Source organism: Parambassis ranga, chromosome 9, assembly GCF_900634625.1.
Source record: "Parambassis ranga chromosome 9, fParRan2.1, whole genome shotgun sequence".
Classification (NCBI taxonomy): domain Eukaryota; kingdom Metazoa; phylum Chordata; class Actinopteri; family Ambassidae; genus Parambassis; species Parambassis ranga.
This window is the reverse complement of record NC_041030.1, coordinates 221,383-242,213: the sequence shown is the minus strand read 5'-3', so window position 1 is coordinate 242,213 and position 20,831 is coordinate 221,383. Positions and strand designations below refer to the sequence as shown.

General features: G+C 42.6%; 1 protein-coding gene across 1 annotated transcript in view; it reads right to left on the bottom strand.

Annotated features, from left to right (window-relative positions):
- Positions 1-15,178, bottom strand: part of apba1a (amyloid beta (A4) precursor protein-binding, family A, member 1a) — a 38,313-nt gene extending 23,135 nt beyond the window's left edge. The window contains exons 1-2 of the mRNA XM_028414581.1: positions 15,110-15,178; positions 716-2,218 (exon numbers count right to left, since the gene is read on the bottom strand). Of these exons, the coding sequence (XP_028270382.1) occupies positions 716-2,185 (1,470 nt within the window). The 5' untranslated portion in view covers positions 2,186-2,218; positions 15,110-15,178. The remainder of the gene's footprint in view (positions 1-715; positions 2,219-15,109) is intronic.
- Between the last annotated feature and the right edge of the window lie 5,653 nt (positions 15,179-20,831).

Here is a 20,831-nt window from a genome sequence, read left to right as displayed (position 1 = left end):
TATTTAATGTTCTGGTGTTGCTGTTGTGTTACTATCTGGGTTAATTCTATTAATTTTATGTTTCTTTTTGCCTCCTTCTGCACAAGCTAAGCCTAGAGTGGTCGACCAGCATCTTCGGTGATGAGGTCTACCAAGTGAGCTGTACTCTGCACCTGTGGGGTGGGGTTCTTGATGAGTGTGCTTGTCTGCGTAGAAGTGTGGATATGTGTGTTCCACTCCAGGTGTCCTTCTGATCCTTCCCATCCCTTGTTGCTCCTTTGGGTGTGTATCCCCAAGGTGGTATTGTTGGTAAATTTCTAAATTTCATTATATACCATACCAGCCACACGAAGAAGCAGCATGTTAAAAACTACTCACATCATGCTCACTTTGGACAAGGCATACAAGTCCTTAAAGGGGACTCAGTAGAGGTAGGCTTTTACAATGTTATGTATCTTTTTAATCATTGAATGCTTTTCAATATTTTTCACAGAATCGTGTAAAATTTGAAATCTACCAGAAAACCATCATGCAGCTTTAGCAGCTTAAGGTGCTCCAATACATTCTCAGAGAGCAGGTAAAGCAAACCTTTACCTATTGGTTAATAACCATATAGCCTGGGTGCTCTGGTGATCCTGAAGCATACCTTGATACTATGGGACTTAAGGACTGAGCACTGCCCTACTGTTATCCAATAAACATAATAATCAGCGATAGTCGGAACTGCTGTACTTACATTGTTGTCAAGTGATGGCTGTCCGTCACATTCAACAGTGGGGCTTAAGTCCTGCCTCATTACCCAAATAGGCTCTTTTGGCTCATCAGGTGTATAAGGAGATCTCACTGTTCTGGTCTTAACCTCCTCTATGGCTTCCTTAATGTCTTTGATGGCAAGAGATATGGCATCCCTCTTCTCCACACTGTTCCTTATTGCTGCAGGCTCTTCTGAGGGACATGAAACCTGCTGTCTGGCACATTTCCCATGGACAGATATCTGGGTCTCAGGCTGTGAGACCAGGAATTGCTCACTTTGTTCCTGTTTGGTGTCTTCTGTAGCACAAACAAGATTCTGTGATGTCAGGGTCTCTTTAACTTCAGTAATAAGGCTGTCAGTGTCTTCCTCCTGGTCACAACTATCGGTACGAGGATACGGGGCAAACTCAGCCTCCTTTTCTGGGCTGTCCGACTCACCATCTGACCGTTCATCATAGTGGCGCAGACGGGAGCCTACTGCCTCCTGATGATGGTAATCTCTACTTCCCGTCTGGCTTTGCAACAGCTGAATGGCAGCCCTCTTCTGTTGCAGAGTATCTGTACTGTTTGCTCCAGAAGATGAAAGTGATGGTGAAGTGTCACAGATTTCTTCGTAGACATGTTCTGAGAGCGAGTAAATGTCATATAGCTCAGAGTATGTTCCAAGACCACAATTTAAACTATCCAAACTCTGATCCACTGCTACATTCACCCTTCCCTCAGAAAGGTTGAGGGGCTGGGTATAGACATAGTTGGAGTGGTCAACACTTAGTAACCCATTTGCTCCATCCTCTCTTTGAGGATAATAGGTATCAGGAAAGAATTCCCCTGTCAGAGGCAGAAGCTGAGGAGGATTGTTAGAATGTGTGTTGTGTTGTTCAGCCTCTGCACATTCAGTGTTTCCCTCTGCTTCAGGTCGTATGTAGTAGTTTTCCACCTCTTCCTCTGGCTGCCCCTCAGGTTCCAGAGACATCATCACCAGGACATCGTCACCCTCTGCCCGGTCAGTGTGGGTATGAAAGCCACTTTCTGTGCTTGCTGAGCGGGCCAAAACTGAATCATCCCTCTCCCGTTCCTCTTCTTGGGTCTGCTCTGCATGGTTCTGCTTTTCCTGTTGTGCCCGCTCTGCCTCTCTCTGCTGCCTTTTTCTGTGCCTCTGCAACTGGGCTCTGACATGGGCATCACTGTCCCCTTGACGACGATAACGCATTACAGCAGGTCGGGGAATGGCCTGAATCCGCACGGCCTGTGGTGACTGAGCACAATAATGCAATTCCATTTCCTGCTTTTCTGTTGGCCTATGCTGCTGTGAAACCTTGGCTGTAATACCAACACTTCCTCCAGCTGAGACCTCACAGTCAAAGCCACAGTGCTTTGCCTGATTGCTGTTATTATGGGACTGGTAGTTCTGGTCCTTGTGACAATGGCAAAGAGTGGCATCAGTCTTCTCCATTACCTAGCGAAGCTTAGACTGCTGGATTGGTGGCTATAGGGACAAAAGACGGGGACAAGTATAAGATATATATAGTAACTGTCCCACCACAATCTGACACACAATTCAAATATTCTTTGAAAATTCTGCTCCCAGTTAAATACTTGTCAGAACAAAACCAGCAGAAAAACACCTTCACTTTTCTAGCAGTAAACGTTTTTGTTTTATATAACTTTACAAAATACATACATATTTCTGCTGTAAAATTGGTCTTGTTGGTAGTGTTCATGGGTGTTTAAAGCCAAGCCTGTCTCAAGTAGCAATTTTAAAAGAATTATTATTATTATTATGTATATTTACAAATCCATTACAGGGTCCATGTGTCATATAATAGAACACTCAGTTCACAGTCAACTTGGTCTCAAGTGGCAGACCCCACCTTTATCTTTAAGATCAGACACATTAAACATTTTCTGTTTAGAAAAGCATATAGCTAGTTTAAAACAAAGTGTAGGGTCATTTGTTGATATGCCACAGGAAGAATAGACAGTTGAGAAGATCATCGGCGTCCCTCTTCCCTCCCGTCAAGACCTCTACAACAACTGTCTCACCCATAAGGCCCTCCGCATTGCAGAAGACCTCACCCACCCTTCGCAGTGAACTCTCTCTCTGCTCTCCCTCACCTCCCCCCTCAGCCCCCCTACACAGGAACTCTGACACCACCACCTACTGAACTTTGGACACCAACATCAAGTACCCCCCTCCCCCTCCCTCAACTGACAAAGCTAAAGTAATTGTTTTTTGCCCTAAACATCTTAGGACCAAAATAGCTGATGTCCGCTCACATTAATTATTAACCAATTATTAACCAAGATGGCGGCATGTGTTAATGCAGCAACTCAGGGCTCTTGGCTTTTGTTTGTTTTGTTTGTGTTCTTGTTGCTGTTACAGTCACTTAAAGCAATAGTTCAGTGCAGCAGGACTGAACTATTGCACATTGGAAAAAACTGCCAACTTTTTGCAACTCATGAGCCGCATTTTATACCACCAGAGATGCAACGGACCACCACAGCTCTCGCCATCCCCCCTCTGTGGCCTAGGAGACAGAGGAGGCACTGTAAACAAAAGAGGGGTAAGAGGAGCGGCGTGCCACTAGACTACATACTAACCTACACCGACTGGCTCTTCCCAGTCTTTTCCTCGCAACGTAAGTTCACTGGCTAAGAAAATGGATGAGATTTGGCTGAGATCATCTCGTAGAGGATGGACAGCTGTGTGGCTATCACCACCAAAACCTGGCTAGATTACAACACACCGGATGCCACGGTGGAGCTAGCGATCCCGCTAGCTCCACCGTGGCAGTCCTGTCTGCTTTGTTCCGAGCAGACAGGACTGCAGCTTCTGCTAAACCCAGAGGCGGGACACAGAACTGAGAAAGAGCATCCAGTAGGCCAAACACCGGTACAGACAATGCATTGAGAAGCACTTAGCCGACAACAACCCACGGGAAATGTGGAGAGGCATGAGAACTATAACGGACTACAGGAACGGCAACCAGCAGATCAGCCATGACCACACTCTGCCTGACACCTTAAACACCTTATTTGCATGCTTTGACACACCTGGCAGCAGACAGACTGTTCAGCTTCCACTGCTGGAGGAGCAGCCCCAGCCTCTGGTTCTACAGCATCACCAGGTCAACTCCACCCTGAGGAGGATCAACACCAACAAAGCTGCAGGACTGGATAAGGTGTCAGGTTGGGTACCGAAAGTGTGCACATCAGCTGGCTGGTGTTTTTCTGGACATTTTTAACCTGTCCCTGCAGCTCGCTTAAGTTCCTGTGTGCCTCAAGTCCTCCATCATTGTGCCTGTGCCAAAAAAATCAGCTGTCACCAGCCTCAGTGATGACGGCCCTGTTGCTCTGACACCGGTAATCACGAAGTGCTTTGAGAGGATCGTCCTAAGTCACATCAAGGACGTCATTCCTGCTACTCTAAACTGACATCTGTTCACCTACAGTCGCAGTCTCTCTAGCACTGCACAATGCCCTGACTCACCGGGAGCATCCTAACGCCTACATTAGGATTAGGGATGCACCGAATTTTCGGCCACCGAAACAACTGGGCTTGTCTGGACGCTCCAGTATGTCTGAGGGTTCTTTTCCTACTCCATTTGAGCAGCTAATTAAAGAGATCCACTCCTCTGATGCATCTGTTATTCCTTTAAAAGCAGCACTAAAGCGTCTTCTAAGCAAAGAGGTTGAGACAGACCGTGGAGTGAAAACATTGAAAAGTACACTCGTAGTCTGTTAGCATGCGTTTCCATGAGATCTAATCGGACCCTCTGCACTTCATCGCGACGGTATTGATCCGCATTATAAAGATCACACTTGGATGTGGGAATAAAGCAGCGCGCACAAAAAATGATTCAGGCCGCATGGATGCGTAACTGCTTGAAGACAGAGAAGCACACAGCACATCCTGGTTGTCTGCTATGTTCAGTGAGATCCTGCAGTAGAGTGCCTCGAAAAATCAAAGACTGCTGTTCTGATTTACTATGTATGTATGTATTTATTTTTCTGCTGGCCATTTTTTTTAATTTGGCACAAATGTTTATTTATGCACTAGCCCTATTTAAATAAAATGTACACATGAGTGGGGTCAAGCTAAGTTATTTTATTTTATATTGTGTATTGTTTGAATGTGCTAAATAAATATGTTCATAATTTTGTAATTGCTTTATTCTTTGAAACTTTAATATTAAGTTGTGCACATTTGATTTTAGTGAGGTTAGTACACAGTTGTAGCCATAAATGCAATTGTACTAATAATTGGCATAATACGTTTTTTTCAGTGTTTCAGTTTTTGGCCTTGGTTCCCTCATTTTCGGTTCTAGGTTTCTGCCAAGAATTGGTCCGTGCACACGTCACACCTGGTGAAGAAAGCCCAACAAAAGCTGGACTCTCCCCTCAGCTTCTGACGAACATCTACAGCAGGGATGTCAAAGTCAAATACACAGAGGGCCAAAAAAACAAATTGGCTATAAGCCGAGGGCCGGACTGATTCAATGTTTATTAAAACATATTGAAATGATTGCACGTAGCCTATTGAACCAAGACCTAACACAGTGTATTATTTAATGATTAAATGAATAATCAGGAAAACATTTTTCAGCAGGCACACAGACAAGAACAAACTGCCTTCAAAGAAAAATCACATGTCCTGTACATTCTTCTTCTGTAGCCTTTGTTCCGTGTCCATATTCTTGTCTTTGTCTGTGTGTTTCTTAGACGTTTCACGGTGCCTTCTTAAATTGTATTCTTTCATTACAGCCAAACTTTCTCCACACAGAAGACACACAGGTTTGCCATTTACCTCAGTGAACATGTACTCTGCCTCCCACCGAGCTTGAAACCCCCTGTTCTCAGCATCCACCTTCCATTTAACCATTTTTTGGGGAGGAGGTAGCTGAAAGTTGACATCTGCTCTGACTGTTAATGAATGATGAAGCCGAAGTCCGCTTTCTGCGCTGCAGTGAGTTCGCGGGTTACCGTTGCATTGTGGGAAATGTAGTATTGGTGCGTGCAAAACACCAGCAGGCGGCTACGGCCTGCGGGCCGGTTCTAATACTAATCAAATATCATCCCGGGGGCCATAGATAATTTATTTGCGGGCCGGATCCGGCCCGCGGGCCTTGACTTTGACATATGTGATCTACAGGGCCACAATAGAAAGCATCCTCTGTCTGAGTGCTGCACCGCACAGGACAGGAAGGACTTGGCCCGGGTAGTGAAGACAGCACAGGGGATTGTGGACCTGGACTCCAAATACAACAGCCGGATTCAAAGGAGGGCTGGTCGTATAGCTGCAGACCCCACCCACCCAGGACATGAACTGTTTGTTCCCTCTGGGAGGACAAGTCTTTAGCTATCAGGCAACGCTACTATGGAACTAGTTACCAATCGGGGTCCGAGAAGCAGACACCACCTCCACCTTTAAGACCAGACTTAGAACCTTTCTGTTTAGTAAAGTGTATAGTTAGCCTCAAACTGTGTTAGGGCAGTATAGGCAGTATCCAATCTACATCATGTTAGGAAACATTTAAGTCCATGAAGATGAAAAGTTATCAAAATCGTTTTTATCCTATGCCATTTTTGTTTTAACCTGTCAATAAAAAGTCTTGCCATGATGTCTTTTAACTGCCACCTGACAGACACAGAACATATGTTTCATATCATCTAAATATTTAGCTTTTTTCTTATTTTTTTCAACTTGTTATCCTTCCTCAAATATTTAATATCTTAAAATGTAACATTTAATTATTTCAATGTCTATATATGTTCCATACCATTTCAGACTTCCTGGTTGACAATGTGAAAATGCATTTCTGTAGCTCCTTAATTCTGTAGCACCTTATGTCGGATTTTCTATGGCCCTATGGCTTTTATCTTGTGTTACTTTTGGCCCGCCAGCTAAACATCATATAGGCCTACCCAGTACATCATACAAAATCAACAGGCAATTCCTAATTTTTTAACTCATTGTAACATTTGTGTGATGTTATGAGCAGACTATTGTCAGCTTGCTCTCTGCGTCGTCTCGGTGCGTCACACTGTGCTGTAGGGCTTGGACATCGGTTACAGCAATGCAGAGGGTTCTGAAGGTGCACAACACCGGTTCAACACTTCGGCACAATTCACCACAAGACCAAACATGCGTATGCATTCAACCTATCAGAGAGTGTCTGTATTTTACAAGTGAAATTCTCCAAAACTGTCATGGTTTCAGCCAGGTCTTTTATTTTGTAGTTCATTTCCTGTTGCATTAGTTCCAGTTTTACCAGTTATTTTCTGTTTTATTTTGTAGGCACTGTTCTCCCTCTTGTTCCTGGTGTTTTGACTTCCTTCTTCATGTGTGTTCCCTCCTCCCTGCTGCTGCTCCCTCATGTGTCACACCTGTGTCTAGTTTTTACCCTGCTCCCTTTGTATTTAGTCTGCGTCCTCCCTGCACTCGGTGCCAGTTTGTGGGGATTGTGTTTAGTCTCGTCTACTACCTGACTTCCAGCTATCCTGTTCTCCAGTAGCCTGAGTGTTTTTGTATCTTGTTTGCCTGGTGTGAGACTTTTGAGCTTGTCCGTGGTGACTCAACCACATGTGTTCTCTTTCCTTCCTGCCGGCTAGCGCCGCGCTTGTGTTTTTGCGCCTTTGTACTGTGATCCCTGTGTTTGGGAACAATAAATTACTTTAGTTTAACCATCTGCCTGTCTCCTGCCTTGCACTTGAGTCCGTCTGCACACTCCTTGACAAAAACAGCGTTAATGTGACAGCGAATGCTGCATCTGAGAACTGTGTCTTTTTACCGGTGGCTGGATAAGCAACTCTCCAAGAAATTGTAAAACATGAATTTGTTTCGTGTGAGCAAACTGTTATAAACGGTTTTATAGGTGTTGGAATGAGCAGTCCGTAGTTGCTTGTTAACGTTCTTTGTTGTTGAACTGCTAACAGTACAGTGTATGACACGCAGCACAGTAATTCAGTACGCATCTGTCGTCATTACGTCTTTATGTCTCGTTGGCATGCACTGCAAACTTGTGTAAACATTACATAAAATAAACAAGACCTGCTTGAGGTCAGCACTAAATCACTCCAACCTATGATAGTCAATGTGACATTTTACGTACGTGCTGCTCTTAATCCTGACCAGATCTCAACCATCTAGTAGCTATCAATAAATTGCCTGTGGCTCAGTTATGCTGTTAATTCAGATGTTCTGATCTATTCATCTGAATGCTTAAATGTTGTTACTTTGTTTGCTGTGCGAAATGAAATGTTAAAACACATTGTGTATTGTATTGTTTAAAATAATGTAATCAAGGACTGTTGGCCCTTGGACACTTTCACATTATCAAATCTTGCCCTCCCTGAAAAAAAGTTTGGACACCTCTGATCTAGACTCTTTGGAGACATCTCTGTCATGCATAGACGTAGCTGCCATTATATCAGAGGGGGACGTGCCCCCCTCTGCGATTCCCAACAAAGACACGGAGAGTTAGAGTTGTTTTCAGCATTAACCCATATTGTAATAAGGCAGGTTAGCTCCTGTTAGCCTGCTAACTGAGGCAGGTTCAGCCTCGCCTAGCCAGTGCACAGCCACCTGCTCCTATTCTTATCAGCAAGGATAAAATACATGTGATGAACCGTCAGGACACAGTGGTGCATTATATGAACAGGGAAACACTGATGTAGCAGATAAGGCAGTGCATCATTATAAACACATCCACAAGGTTTGTTGTGAATTTTATAAGCAAGTAAAAATAAAGTTAGTATTTTTAGTGTTTTAAGTATTAGCCCAACAACTTTTTGAAACCCAGATGATGAGAAGACTACTGTGTTAAATCAACATACGCTGTTATTTCATTGATGATAAAGCTCACTTATATACTTATATACAACATATTGTTAATTGAAAAGTAAAGCACAATCTATTTCCATCTCTCTACTCCATATTTGTGGTTGGTACTGAGAGTGGCGGAGAGGCGGCAGATATGGAGGCTTTGTATCATCTGTTAGTGTAGTAGCACCCGTGTGGTTGACAAAACTGTTTTTTCACTATTTCACTTGGAATTAGTTTCTGTATGTCACCATGTTTTAAAATCAATGAGTTTTTGTTGAATCTGTCTCTGAAATAGTCATTAAGTGTTTACTTCTGTAGCTAAAATATTTTAACAACCTGTTCAAATCCGCAGGAAATCGCAACTACTTCATATCAACGAACATCACAACAACTGCACTGACCTCCAGGAGTACTCAGAGACTGTCACTGCATACATCACCAAATGTATTGACGATGCAACTGAAACCAGGACTGTCAGCATTTGAGCCAGTCAGAAACCATGGCTGACAGGGGAGGTCTACAGGCTGCTGAGGGCCAGGAACGCTGCCTTCAGAAGAGGCGACGACACCAGCCTAAAGTTAGCCAGAGCCGACCTGTCCCGTGGCATCAGGAAGGCGAAGAGACAGTACTCCAGGAGGGTTGCCCACCACCTCAGCGTCAGCAGGGACACCCGGAGCCTGTGGCGGGGGATACAGACCATCACAGACTACAAGCCCCCACCACAGACCTGTGACAGCAACAGCTCTCTGCTGAACCAGCTGAATGACTTCTTTGGACGCTTTGAAGCACTCAACAGCACTCCTGCACAAAAGATCACATCCTCTCTCACTGACCAGGTATTTTCCCTGTCCTGAGCCAGCGTGAAGACATCTCTCAGCCAGATCAACGCACGCAAAGCTCCTGGTCCTGACAACATACTTGGCCGTGTGCTCAGAGACTGTGCTGAAGAGCTTGCTGACGTGTTTACAGACATCTTCAACATCTCACTGAGCCAGGCTGTTGTCCCCACCTGCTTCAAAGCCACCACGATCATCCCTGTGCCAAAGAAGTCCACCCCCGCCTGCTTCAATGACTACCGTCCAGTAGCACTCACACCCATCATCATGAAGTGCTTTGGTTAGTGGTTAGTCATGAAACACATCAAGACGGCCCTCCCTCCCTCCCTGGACCCCTTCCAGTTTGCATATCGGCCCAACCGGTCAACCAGTGATGCTGTTTCAACAGCACTCCACACAGCTCTCACCCACCTGGAAAATAAAGACTCATACGTTCGAATGCTGTTCATAGACTTCAGCTCAGCATTCAACACCATCATCCCACAGCAGCTCATCAACAAACTGGACCAGCTGGTGCTGAACTCCTTGCTGTGCAACTGGCTGCTGGACTTCCTCACCGGGAGACCTCAGACAGTGCGGGTCGGCAGAAACACATCCAGCACCATCATAATGAACACCGGGGCTCCCCAAGGATGTGTGCTGAGCCCCCTCCTCTTCACTCTGCTGACCCATGACTGCACGCCAACACACAACTCCAACATCTTTGTGAAGTTTGCAGACGACACAACTGTGGTGGGTCTCATCTCCGGTGGAGATGAAACAAACTACAGGAATGAGGTGCACCTTCTGGCCGAGTGGTGCAGAGACCACAACCTCTCCCTGAATGTGGAGAAGACAAAGGAGATGGTTGTGGACTACAGGAGAGCACACAGTCAGCACACCCCTCTGACCATCGACGGTGGGTGTGCAGTTCCTGGGTGTGCACATCACTGAGGACCTCTCCTGGACTAACAACACTGCATCACTGACTAAGAAGGCACAGCAGCGCCTCTACTTCCTCCGCAAGCTCAAAAGAGCCAGAGCCCCTCCCTCCATCCTGTGCACCTTCTACAGAGGGGCTGTTGAGAGCATCCTGTCCAGCTGCTTCACTGTATGGTATGGAGCCTGCACTGCCACCTGCAGGAAGACGCTTCATCGCATAGTGAGAGCAGCTGAGAGGATCACCGGCGTCCCTCTCCCCTCCCTCCAAGACCTCTACAACAGCCGTCTCACCCAAAAGGCCCTCCGCATCACAGGAGACCCCACCCACCCTTCACACCGCTTCTTCAGTCTGCTGCCTTTAGGAAAGAGACTGCGCAGCCTCCGGGCCAGGACCAGCAGACTGAGGGACAGCTTCATCCACCAGGCTGTCAGGAAGCTGAACTCTCTCCCTGCTGTGCCCCACTTTCTCCCCCTTCCCTGACACCACCACCACCCCCCACCACCACCCAAGATAGGAACTCTTTGTACCAGCCACTTTACCAAAAAGGAACTCTGTGCACCAGGCACTTTACCCTGTGCATTCTCTTGCACCTTAGTCATGTCATACCAGTCTCATATAAGCTGCTATAACTTAAACTATTCCTGGACTGTTTACATTATGCCAACTAGACTGTCTTGCACCATTACATCTTTTGCACTCTCATACCAGTCTCAATAAGCTGTTATAAGTTAAACCACTCCATATTATACCAACTGCACTGTCTTGCACTATACATCTTTTGCACTCTCACTGCATTGTGCCTTCATTTTGTGCCTTGTATTTTGTGTGTGCCTCATTGTAGGTACATTTTTTTACACTTTATATTTATCTTTAGTCTTTAGTTATATGTTATATGTTGCGGAGTGAAGAGTAACGCAATTTCGATTCTCTGTATGTCCAGCACATATAGCAGATTTGACAATAAAGCTGACTTTGACTTTTGACTTATTATATTTCATACTATACTAATGTACTTTTTTTTACCACCCACCCACAGAAGGTGTCCCCCCCACATTTTTAATGCTTCCTATGCCACTGCAGTCATGACACCAGTTATTAAGGTATTTGTTACTTTTATTTGATGTATCAGAATCATATGTATCACCATAACATTAATTAATATACATTTGTGACATGTTACTCATGGCAAGTTATACAGTTTTAATTTGTGGAATATCAAAATAAAACATAAGACACTTACTGATAAACACCAAAGATAACCACTTACTTTAAGAGGTTAATAATACTTTATAATAGTCTTATAAAAATCCCTAGACAGATTATATGTTCTACTTTACAGTAGCTCTCTGGTGTTCTGGTGTCTAATGGTGGTGTCTGGTGTCTGCTCAATGAGGTTGGAGCAAATTGGCGATTCTTGGGCATGGCACAGTGCCAAAATAGAACCGGCGTGTATCTCTCGCAGAGCAGCGTGGGGCGATGCTCCTGGATTGTCTGCTACAGCTTGTGTAAATACTCTCATTGACCAAAATAGAAGCGTTTCACAACTGTGCTGCGCTTTGGTAATGCTTCTGGTGTACATTTTGGGGTGAGAAGGTATGTTGAGTTCATTTTCTGACACTGTGGAGTGACAGAAAGTGTGAAGGATTAGATTTTACAGTTAATTACTATGTTGTCTCTTAAGAAAGAGTGTGTTGTGTAGTCTCAGAAGTACACTATATTATTACTTAATGTAAAAACAAAAGTGATGTAGGTTTTGCTGATATATGTAATTACAAGGCTGGAATTTGAGCCCCATCAGTAGAAATATTTATTAAATGCAGCCCAGGACACTGGGCTTCAGGGCAGGTGAAGCCTTCATGCCATCCTAACACAGATGTTGTGTTTAGAGCAAAGATGGGAACCCTCCTCATCTCCTGAAAAACACAAAGAGCTGATTAAATATCTTGCAAACTTTACTCTAAGCTTTTAGTGTTAAGACAGCCCATCTGTACAAAGTGCAGGACACATCAGCTACGATACACACAGCTTAGAGAGAGACTCATACACCTCTGGGTCAGAGTATTTATAATCACACGTAGCCAAACTGGCCAGGTATATTAATCTATATATCATCATCATTATCATATATAGGTAATATCAGACACTTTGAATAAATACATATAAATAAATATTAAACATATCACATGTAATGCCATGATTAACAAATCCACGACCACTATTGTAAATGCAAGTTATTAGGATGAATGATGGAGGACATATAAGCCTGTCAGTGCTGCCTATGAGCTGAGGATTTGTTACATACCATAGTACCACTTTTGGTTATCAACATACATTTATGCGCCGCAGTACTTAATGCAGTTCAACTTGTCACCTGACCTACAAACGTTGTCAGCTCATTGTCAAAACGTGACTTTTTAAATCAGGCTTTAGGTAAATAAATAACAATGCACATGCACCTTTACATTAATGCAATTAGCTACTGCTAAATTTCCTGTGAAAACAGTAACACTAGTAAAAACAGTTTGTAGTCATCATACATGGTCTGCTATATGACAAAGTGCATTAAAATTACAAGACATTGTAAAAGATAACTTTAACTTACCAAATATATTCCATTTAAATCCACCAAGGGTGTGTAGAACACGGCATAATTAGGATGAACCGTAAAACACGTAAATAAACATTGAAACTTTAGGTAGAGACCCTCAACAATAAGAAGAAAACAACATCATTTGTGATTATACAATCAAAACAAGAAGCATGCGGCATCTGAGCCTTCTGCTCCCCCCAAACAACCAAACAAACAACCAAAACAGTGATTTAAAGCAAGTCCTGTTAATCACGCCAACCATGCCCCCTTAAATTAGTGATTTTAGAGGCTTAGTATCTTTTAGTACATCAAATTATTTTGAGATTATTTGACCAACTACTTCTTAAGAGAAGTTGGTCATTTTTGAGTGGGAGTCAAACAGATCTGAAGACTTTTTGGAGCCAGCCCCCGTCAGCCAACAACGTTGTACTTTAAGCCATTGGCCTGACTTCTATTCAGTTCAATTCAATTTTATTTATATAGCAATCAAAATTGTCTCTAGGTAATAGCAGCACATGCCTCACTTTCATACATCAGTGCAGTGATTTGCAAAGGAGTCGAACTTCATACACTACCATTCAAAAGTTTGGGGTCACTTGGAATTGTCTTTATTTAAAAAAAATGTTTTCAATAAAGATAATACAGTCTAGACATTGTTAATGTTGTAAAGGACTATTCTAGTTAGAAAAGTTCATTTTGAATGGAATATACACAAAGGTATACAGAGGCACTTTTCCAGCAGCCATCACTCCTATCTATGCCTCCATTCTTCTACCCCATCCCTCCTCTGCACATGTCCAAACCATCTCAATACAGCCTCTCCATCTTTGTCCCTAAAACAGCCAACCTGAGCTGTCCCTCTGATGTGCTCATTCCTGATCTCTTGTTCTTTTCAGCTACTGATACAATGCCTTCTATTAAATTTCAATTTTGGCCTTTTCTTGAACCTTTCAAATAAATTCAAGAATTTAGCTTCTTCAGTAATTCACAGCAAATCCTTCAGCATGCAGCAATCAAAGCAATCAAATTTTTCTAGTCTTGGATATTATGCTCTTTACCATGTAAATGTGTATACAGTAGTAAATGTTTCTTTACATCAAACTCAGGGATTGAGATGCTACTTGTGCTTACTTATATTTATTATATGTTATATTTCAACTTTATGCCAGTTTTTGATTCTTAGTTGGGATCGTGTATGTCTGTAAAAAACAAAAACAAAAAAAAAACCCCATAAAAGAATTTTGATTCTGCATACTCCTCCTTACTTACAATGCTCTTAATGAACTAGCTCCATTATATCTGCAGGATCTAATAGTACCATATGCTCAATTCAGTTCAATGTTACCCCCTTAAGAGCAACAGTGGCAATGGAAAAACTCCCTTTTAACAGGAAGAAACCTTGAACAGGACCCGGCTCATAAGGAGTTCATTACAAGTGTTTTCCCTTCCATCCCCATTGTGTAATAATAGACTTCAAATTTTCATATTAATGAATTCTTATAGCAAAAAGCATCCTGAGAGGTGATAAGGCATGTGAATGTTAAATGTAACTCCTCTCAATAGTATGTTAAAGGATGCTGAGATTCACTATCACATACTCTTTTCTCAGATTCACTCCTGCACATGCTAGCCTATACCTATACCAGCTGCAACTTCCTACACCTTTGCACAAGCCAGTGCTGCAGCATGGCCTGACTTGGTGCTATGAGCTACCCTATTATCAACACGTTTCATAATTTTATTGTCCAATGCCTTATTCTACTCTTTATTTGTATTCTCATGTTTAATTTTTATGTGTCTTAAGAAAATAAGACACATTAGAAAATATCAATGAATATGCAGTTGCGACATGTGTGCGTCGACACATTGACGCTAGTGGAACTACCTGTGATATGGGGCACCAGCTTTGGCACCTGCCAGTATTAGGGCCTCTGTACGGGCAGATCTATTCATCCGAGGGTTCTGTGCTCGGCCCAAACGCTGTCGCTGCACCAGAGCTTCGTTTTTTCCCCGCCTCAGTCCCTGTATGCTTCTCCTTTGAACCGATCCATCATGTTTTCCCTGAATCTACTTCTTCAACAGTCGACAGCACAAACCGCACGTACTACACAACCAACAAAGATGTTTGCAGATTTTAAACGTAGTGTTGTGCTGCAGGTATCGGCTGACACGGGTGCTACAGACGAAACCACAGAACGACTCACCTGCTTTCAGAAATTATTTTGTACACCGGAGATCCACTTCGCCGCTGTCACACCGTCCTCCATCTTCCCTGTAGTGGCTGTGCGAGCATGCATGCGTGCGTGCGTGTATGTGTGTAGTCCAGCCCCCCCCCCTCCCTCCGCCCTTTACACTGCCACCATTATATCATATATATCATATCGCTCCAAAGAAGGGCGGTCCGGCGCTGACTTCCTATTTTACCAAAAAGTGTCAATATGTCAAAATGTTTCTATAATTGGTAAGAAGTAAAATGAATAAATACATACAACAATAAAGAGACAGAAAAGAGAAAAGAAAAGCATTCTATGCTTTATTCAATGGATTTTGTTTGCTTATAACATAAGCATAATAATAATAATAATAATAATAATAAACAACTTTGAAGGAAATGTTGAATGTCACTGCCCCTGTTGAGAAGTCCCTCTGTGCCGATTAAAATTACGGTCAAATGCGCTAGCGTCAAAGCCGGAACATATATGACTTAACGTTCTACACGGAGTTAATAGAGCGACGCACCAAAACACAGCAGCATCGTTCACTTTTGCTGTTGGGATTCCAGATGTTCGTCACTCCGATAAGGAAATCAAGTTTGTATAAGCAAACCCATCGAAGCAAATGTCAATAATTAGTTCTTCTACGCGGTGCCACTGAAACTCACCCTTTGTCCGGCAACAATGCTACTTTCTGATTGGTCGATAGGTCGCTAATTCCAGAAAGCTGTAGAAGCGCACAGTAGTCTGCCTTTGACCAGAGCTGCCAACTTTTCAAAAAACCTTGGAGTGAGATTCTGTAGGATGTGACAATGTTTTCCCTGCATGCAGCCACATATGGGTTGTACTCATGTTGTGCCATGCATTTTGGCAGTTTGTGCGGCCAAAACCCATTGATACGGGCAGCCTATGGAGATGGACAATATTGTTTATATTCTGTGAAGCTAAAACAGCTGAAGGTCTACCCAATGAACATTTGGATTAAGTATATATGATTTCCTGCAATCAAGTGGATTTTTGGGTGATGGGCTAAAGATGTGCATCACCCTATTCTAAGTCATGTTCATCTGATCATGACTTGTAGGGCCTTCTAAACCTGAGCTGAACATTCAACCAGAAAACCCAATGTGACCCAACGACTGTGTATGGACCACAATATAGCCTTATTAAATTAGACTTGTGACTTGTGTGTTTCAGATTTGACCTAGGTATTGACATTGTGATTACAATCAATGGCATTCAACCAATTCTTCACCTAAACCTAACCTATGTATATATATTGTTAATTACTGCATTCTTAAGAGCAAGATTAGAGAGAAATATTTTTCATTATTCAAAGCCCACAAACAAAACAAATAATGAGCAGCAAATAAAGGGCTTTAAGTACCTAAACATCAGCCTTAATGGATCATAAAGACATGAACAAAAAATGACAGATCTTAAGATTTGTGGGCAATGTCACCAGTTCTAAGTGCTAAAAAGATAAAGCCTAACTTTTAAAGCCTAACTAAATAAACAATGATTATGAGTTTATGTTTTGAGCATAAACAACGTTAACAAGGTGGTCTCCTGCTGCTTGTTTATCACAGCTTAGAGTTTACACAACACAAAATCAAGTTCACACGCAGAAGCACACAAACTTCTTTCAAGATTTAAAGTTTTAAGAGTTAGTATTAATTGAGGATAGGTCATTCATTGTAACATGCCTGGTATGTTCTGCTTGGCTTCCACTAGAAACTTTCCACCGTGGTTGTCTCCTTGCAGCTCTTCTTCTTTCACTTCTATGCAGTGAATACTAGAGTGGGTTACGGTGTTGCTTTTAAGTGCCATCTACCGTCACAGAGTTTGCAAAGGAACAACTGACCAATCACAATGTGATGTGGGTGTAAACATATGAGTTTTCTTGTCCTGGTAGGTAAATGACAAAACACTGAAGAGAAAGTTTTTTTTTCCATAAATAGAAAATCGATGGCATGATAGATAGGGATTATTAGGTGCATTCTATCCAGTGATGTCAATTGAAGACTGAAGAACCAACATTATTTGCTCTTAAAAGCACTGATGAACCTTTCAGAACATTTCTGCATTGATAGTCTTGTTATTGAAGGTTTTTTGCACGTTTTTTTCTCAGAACTAGATTATCTGATAACATTCTCTTTCTGGATGGCATTACTTCAATTAGACTGTGAGGAACCTCAGAGTTATTTTTAATCAGGACATGTCGTTTATCTCTCATATTAAAGGTCTCTAAGACCTCCGCCTTCTTTCACCTCTGTAATATTACTAAGATCAGGAGCATCCTCTCTCAGAGTGATGCTGAAAAACTCATCCATGCTTTTGTTACTTCAAGACTGGACTACTGCAACTCACTATTGTCAGAATGTCCACATTACTCCATTAACAGCCTGCAGCTGATCCAGAACGCAGCAGCTAGAGTTCTGACAGGAATCAGCAAAAGAGATCGGATCTCTCCTGTTCTAGTTACCAATCCAGTCCAGTCCTTTAAGACTAGACTTAAAACCTTTCTGTGTGGTAAAACGTATACTGTAGTTAGCCTCTCTCTGCCTCCAGACCTGCAGTCCAGCCACTGATCATTCCACTGCTTGTTGATGAAGATTCTCAGTCATCCAGGTCATGATACGTAGAGAAGATTGAAGCAAGGCGTCTGGACTTGTAGAGTTTTCTTGAAGAAGTTTCGCTGCTCATCCAAGCAGCTTCATCAGTTCTGTTTGGTGGGGAAACATGGTTTATATGTGGTTGCAGACCTCAGTTGGTGGGTCTGGGTGAAACTTTACACACAATAGCACTAAATGTTTCCATAATTACCTGTGAAAGCTGGCTAACTGGGCCAGGTGTGTTCAACGACTGGCTAACGACTATGAGACTGCCGGAGGGGGACTGGTGACAGCCCTTTGTTCTTGCTGTGAATATGTGACTTGGTGTGAAACTTCCTGGGAATGGATGGAATCACTGCATTGTATGTGGTAGAAAGATGATGTCTGAGGCCACCACCTCTGTTAAGGGAAGGTTTTTCCAGCTTAACATAGATGCTTCCTTGACTCCTCTTTCAAACCACCTTTCCTCCCTGTCTAAGATGTGAACATTGTTGTCCTCAAAGGAGTGTCCTTTGTCTTTGAGGTGGAGGTGAACAGCTGAGTCTTGTCCTGAGGAGGTGGCTCTCCTGTGCTGAGCCATTCTTCTGTGGAGTGGTTGTTTAGTTTCTCCAATGTACAGATCAGAGCATTCCTCACTGCACTGGACTGCATATATGACATTACTGTATTTCTCCCTGGGAGTTTTATCCTTCGGGTGAACCAGTTTCTGTCTCAGTGTTGTCATTTGTTTGAAATGGACCAGGATGTCATGGTTGTTGAAGATCCTACAGAGTTTCTCTGATACTCCTGACACATATGGAATGGAGATGTTCTTTCTTCGTCGGTTGTTGTCCTTCTTCTTGTTGTTAGGGGTATTGTTTTTGTGGCTTTGATGAGTGCCCAGTTGGGGTAGCCACAGGTTTGCAGGGCCTTACTGATGTGGTAGGAGAAAGGTGCAACACCTGTCATGTTTGTTCTCTGTAATTTATGATTTTTGCTGCATGTTTGTCTCTCTCTCTCTTTCATGTCTACCTCGTCTTCTCCTCTACCCGGCTGTTGAGTCCTGTTCAATGTTTCTTCCTGTTAAAAGGTTTTCTTGCCACTGTTGCTCTTAAGGGGGTTCAGGCTCTGGGTCTCTGTAAAATGCCTTCAGACTATTCTAATTGTAAAAAAGCACTATATACATAAAATTTGTTTAATTATAGAATACAACTGTGCATAAGAAAAAAATGAACATGTAAAGGAGCACTCATTCTTTGAAAATAACATTTGTGAAACCTCTGATGCTGCATCTTCCCATGTTGTGAACAAAAATCACTAACATCTGCTGTAGTGTCACATAACAAAGGCCCCATTTTCCTGTTTATGTTTTGGCTCAAATTGTGAAAGGTTCAGAGAGAATAACACACAAGAATGGACCACCACAGAAAGCAATAACTTGTATGTGGTGAAGTCAATAGCGTGATGCAGTAATAATCACGCGAGTTGCTGTTAAAAATAGATCTAGCTTCATGATTTTTAATTGAATATATTGCACACTAAAATGTTTCTTAAAAGCATTTGATCATGAAAGACCGCCACAGAGCGTAATTTCTGCTAATTATGTTGTTCTGATACATGCAGTGTTAATGAAGTTGTCCTGATATGTGCTGTGATATTAAAATACAATAGCATCAGACAGCTCCTATAAGCAGACTTGAAGGTGACTCTCTTTTAGAGCAGAAAACCTACCGTCTCTAATCTCAGCCTGTTTTCAATTAAGTCTGCTCAAGTAACAACATTTTAGGCTGAGTAAATTTTGAACAGCTTGTGTGATTAATTTTGCACTCAGCATCTCAATTTAATCAATTTAAGTATCGAAGACTTAGAATCAAAAGGGAATTGGGTTTACTAATTTTTTTCTTGCCTTTTCAAGAAATCGAAGTTGATTGTTGGTACCTGTGCCACTCCCACACCCCTGTAAATTCAGATTCAGAAAACTTTATTAACTTGGCACTGCATTTACTTTGATCCATAGCGTGGACACACCAAGATTTTAAGTATTCAAATTCCAATTAAGGATTGGATGAATGGTTGTAGACAAAAATGAGGGAAAGACACAATTGCAGAGAGAGATTAGGCTTTGGTGCCTAATCACTGCTTGGTATTTTGTAAAGAAATGTCAACATATTACTGTATGATGAACACAATATAATGACAAAAAATGTCAACTGACCAGAAGCTGTTGAATTGCTTTGGGTATGTATTAGGGGTGGGACGGTTCAGGGGAAAAATCCGAACCGTTTGGTACACGTGTTTCGGTTTGAGGGCTTGTGTTTGGTTCGGTTCTGGACATGCACCTTAAGTTAATGCAAGGAGGCATTTTTACCACAGCATAGAGACGAGTGTTGCCAGTGTCTCTCTCGCTACATTGGGGGGCTTTCCAAACCTTTTTATTTATCAAAAGCAACTAGTGACTCTAGTCACGTGAAAGCAGGTATCATTCTGCAGTCAGGCTACTGTCCTCGACAATCAGCGGCCGTGAGCTCCTCCACCATGTATTTACAAGCGGTCAGTCACTGTAGCTTCACGCAGCAGTTTCAGCTGCAGCCAAAGCAGTGGAGACCCACAACACTCTGCGTCCAATCATGCGTAAAGTTGCCGAAGGTCTTGTCATGGCTTACAGAGCAGGATGTAAATAGCATATTTCAATGGCAAAAATAAAACGCAGACATCAGTACCGTTAGCTTATCCTAGCGTAGTCATAAAGTTCAGGCTATCCAACTAGCATGTCATGAACAACGGTGGACAAAGCAACACACGTTCTCTGCCCGAAGATGGGAGTATGAGCTCACGTGTGTTGGTGTTTTTCTCTGTGCATGTGTCTGTTTGTCTGTGCATGTGTACGTGCATCGCGTCTCTGTGTGCAGACAGCAGCGGTGAATTGTAAGCACACAGCCATGCAGAGAGAAATGACATGCTGCCGTGCAAACAAGATAAATAACATGAACGGTTTAGTTTTTTTTAATAAAAGAACAAGGTATAGACCTGTTCTATAGGAAAGGTTATCTTAAATGGCTTCTATTATGATCTGGTGCTATATAGAAAATAAAAAGAAATGACCTGAAATAACTTGACCT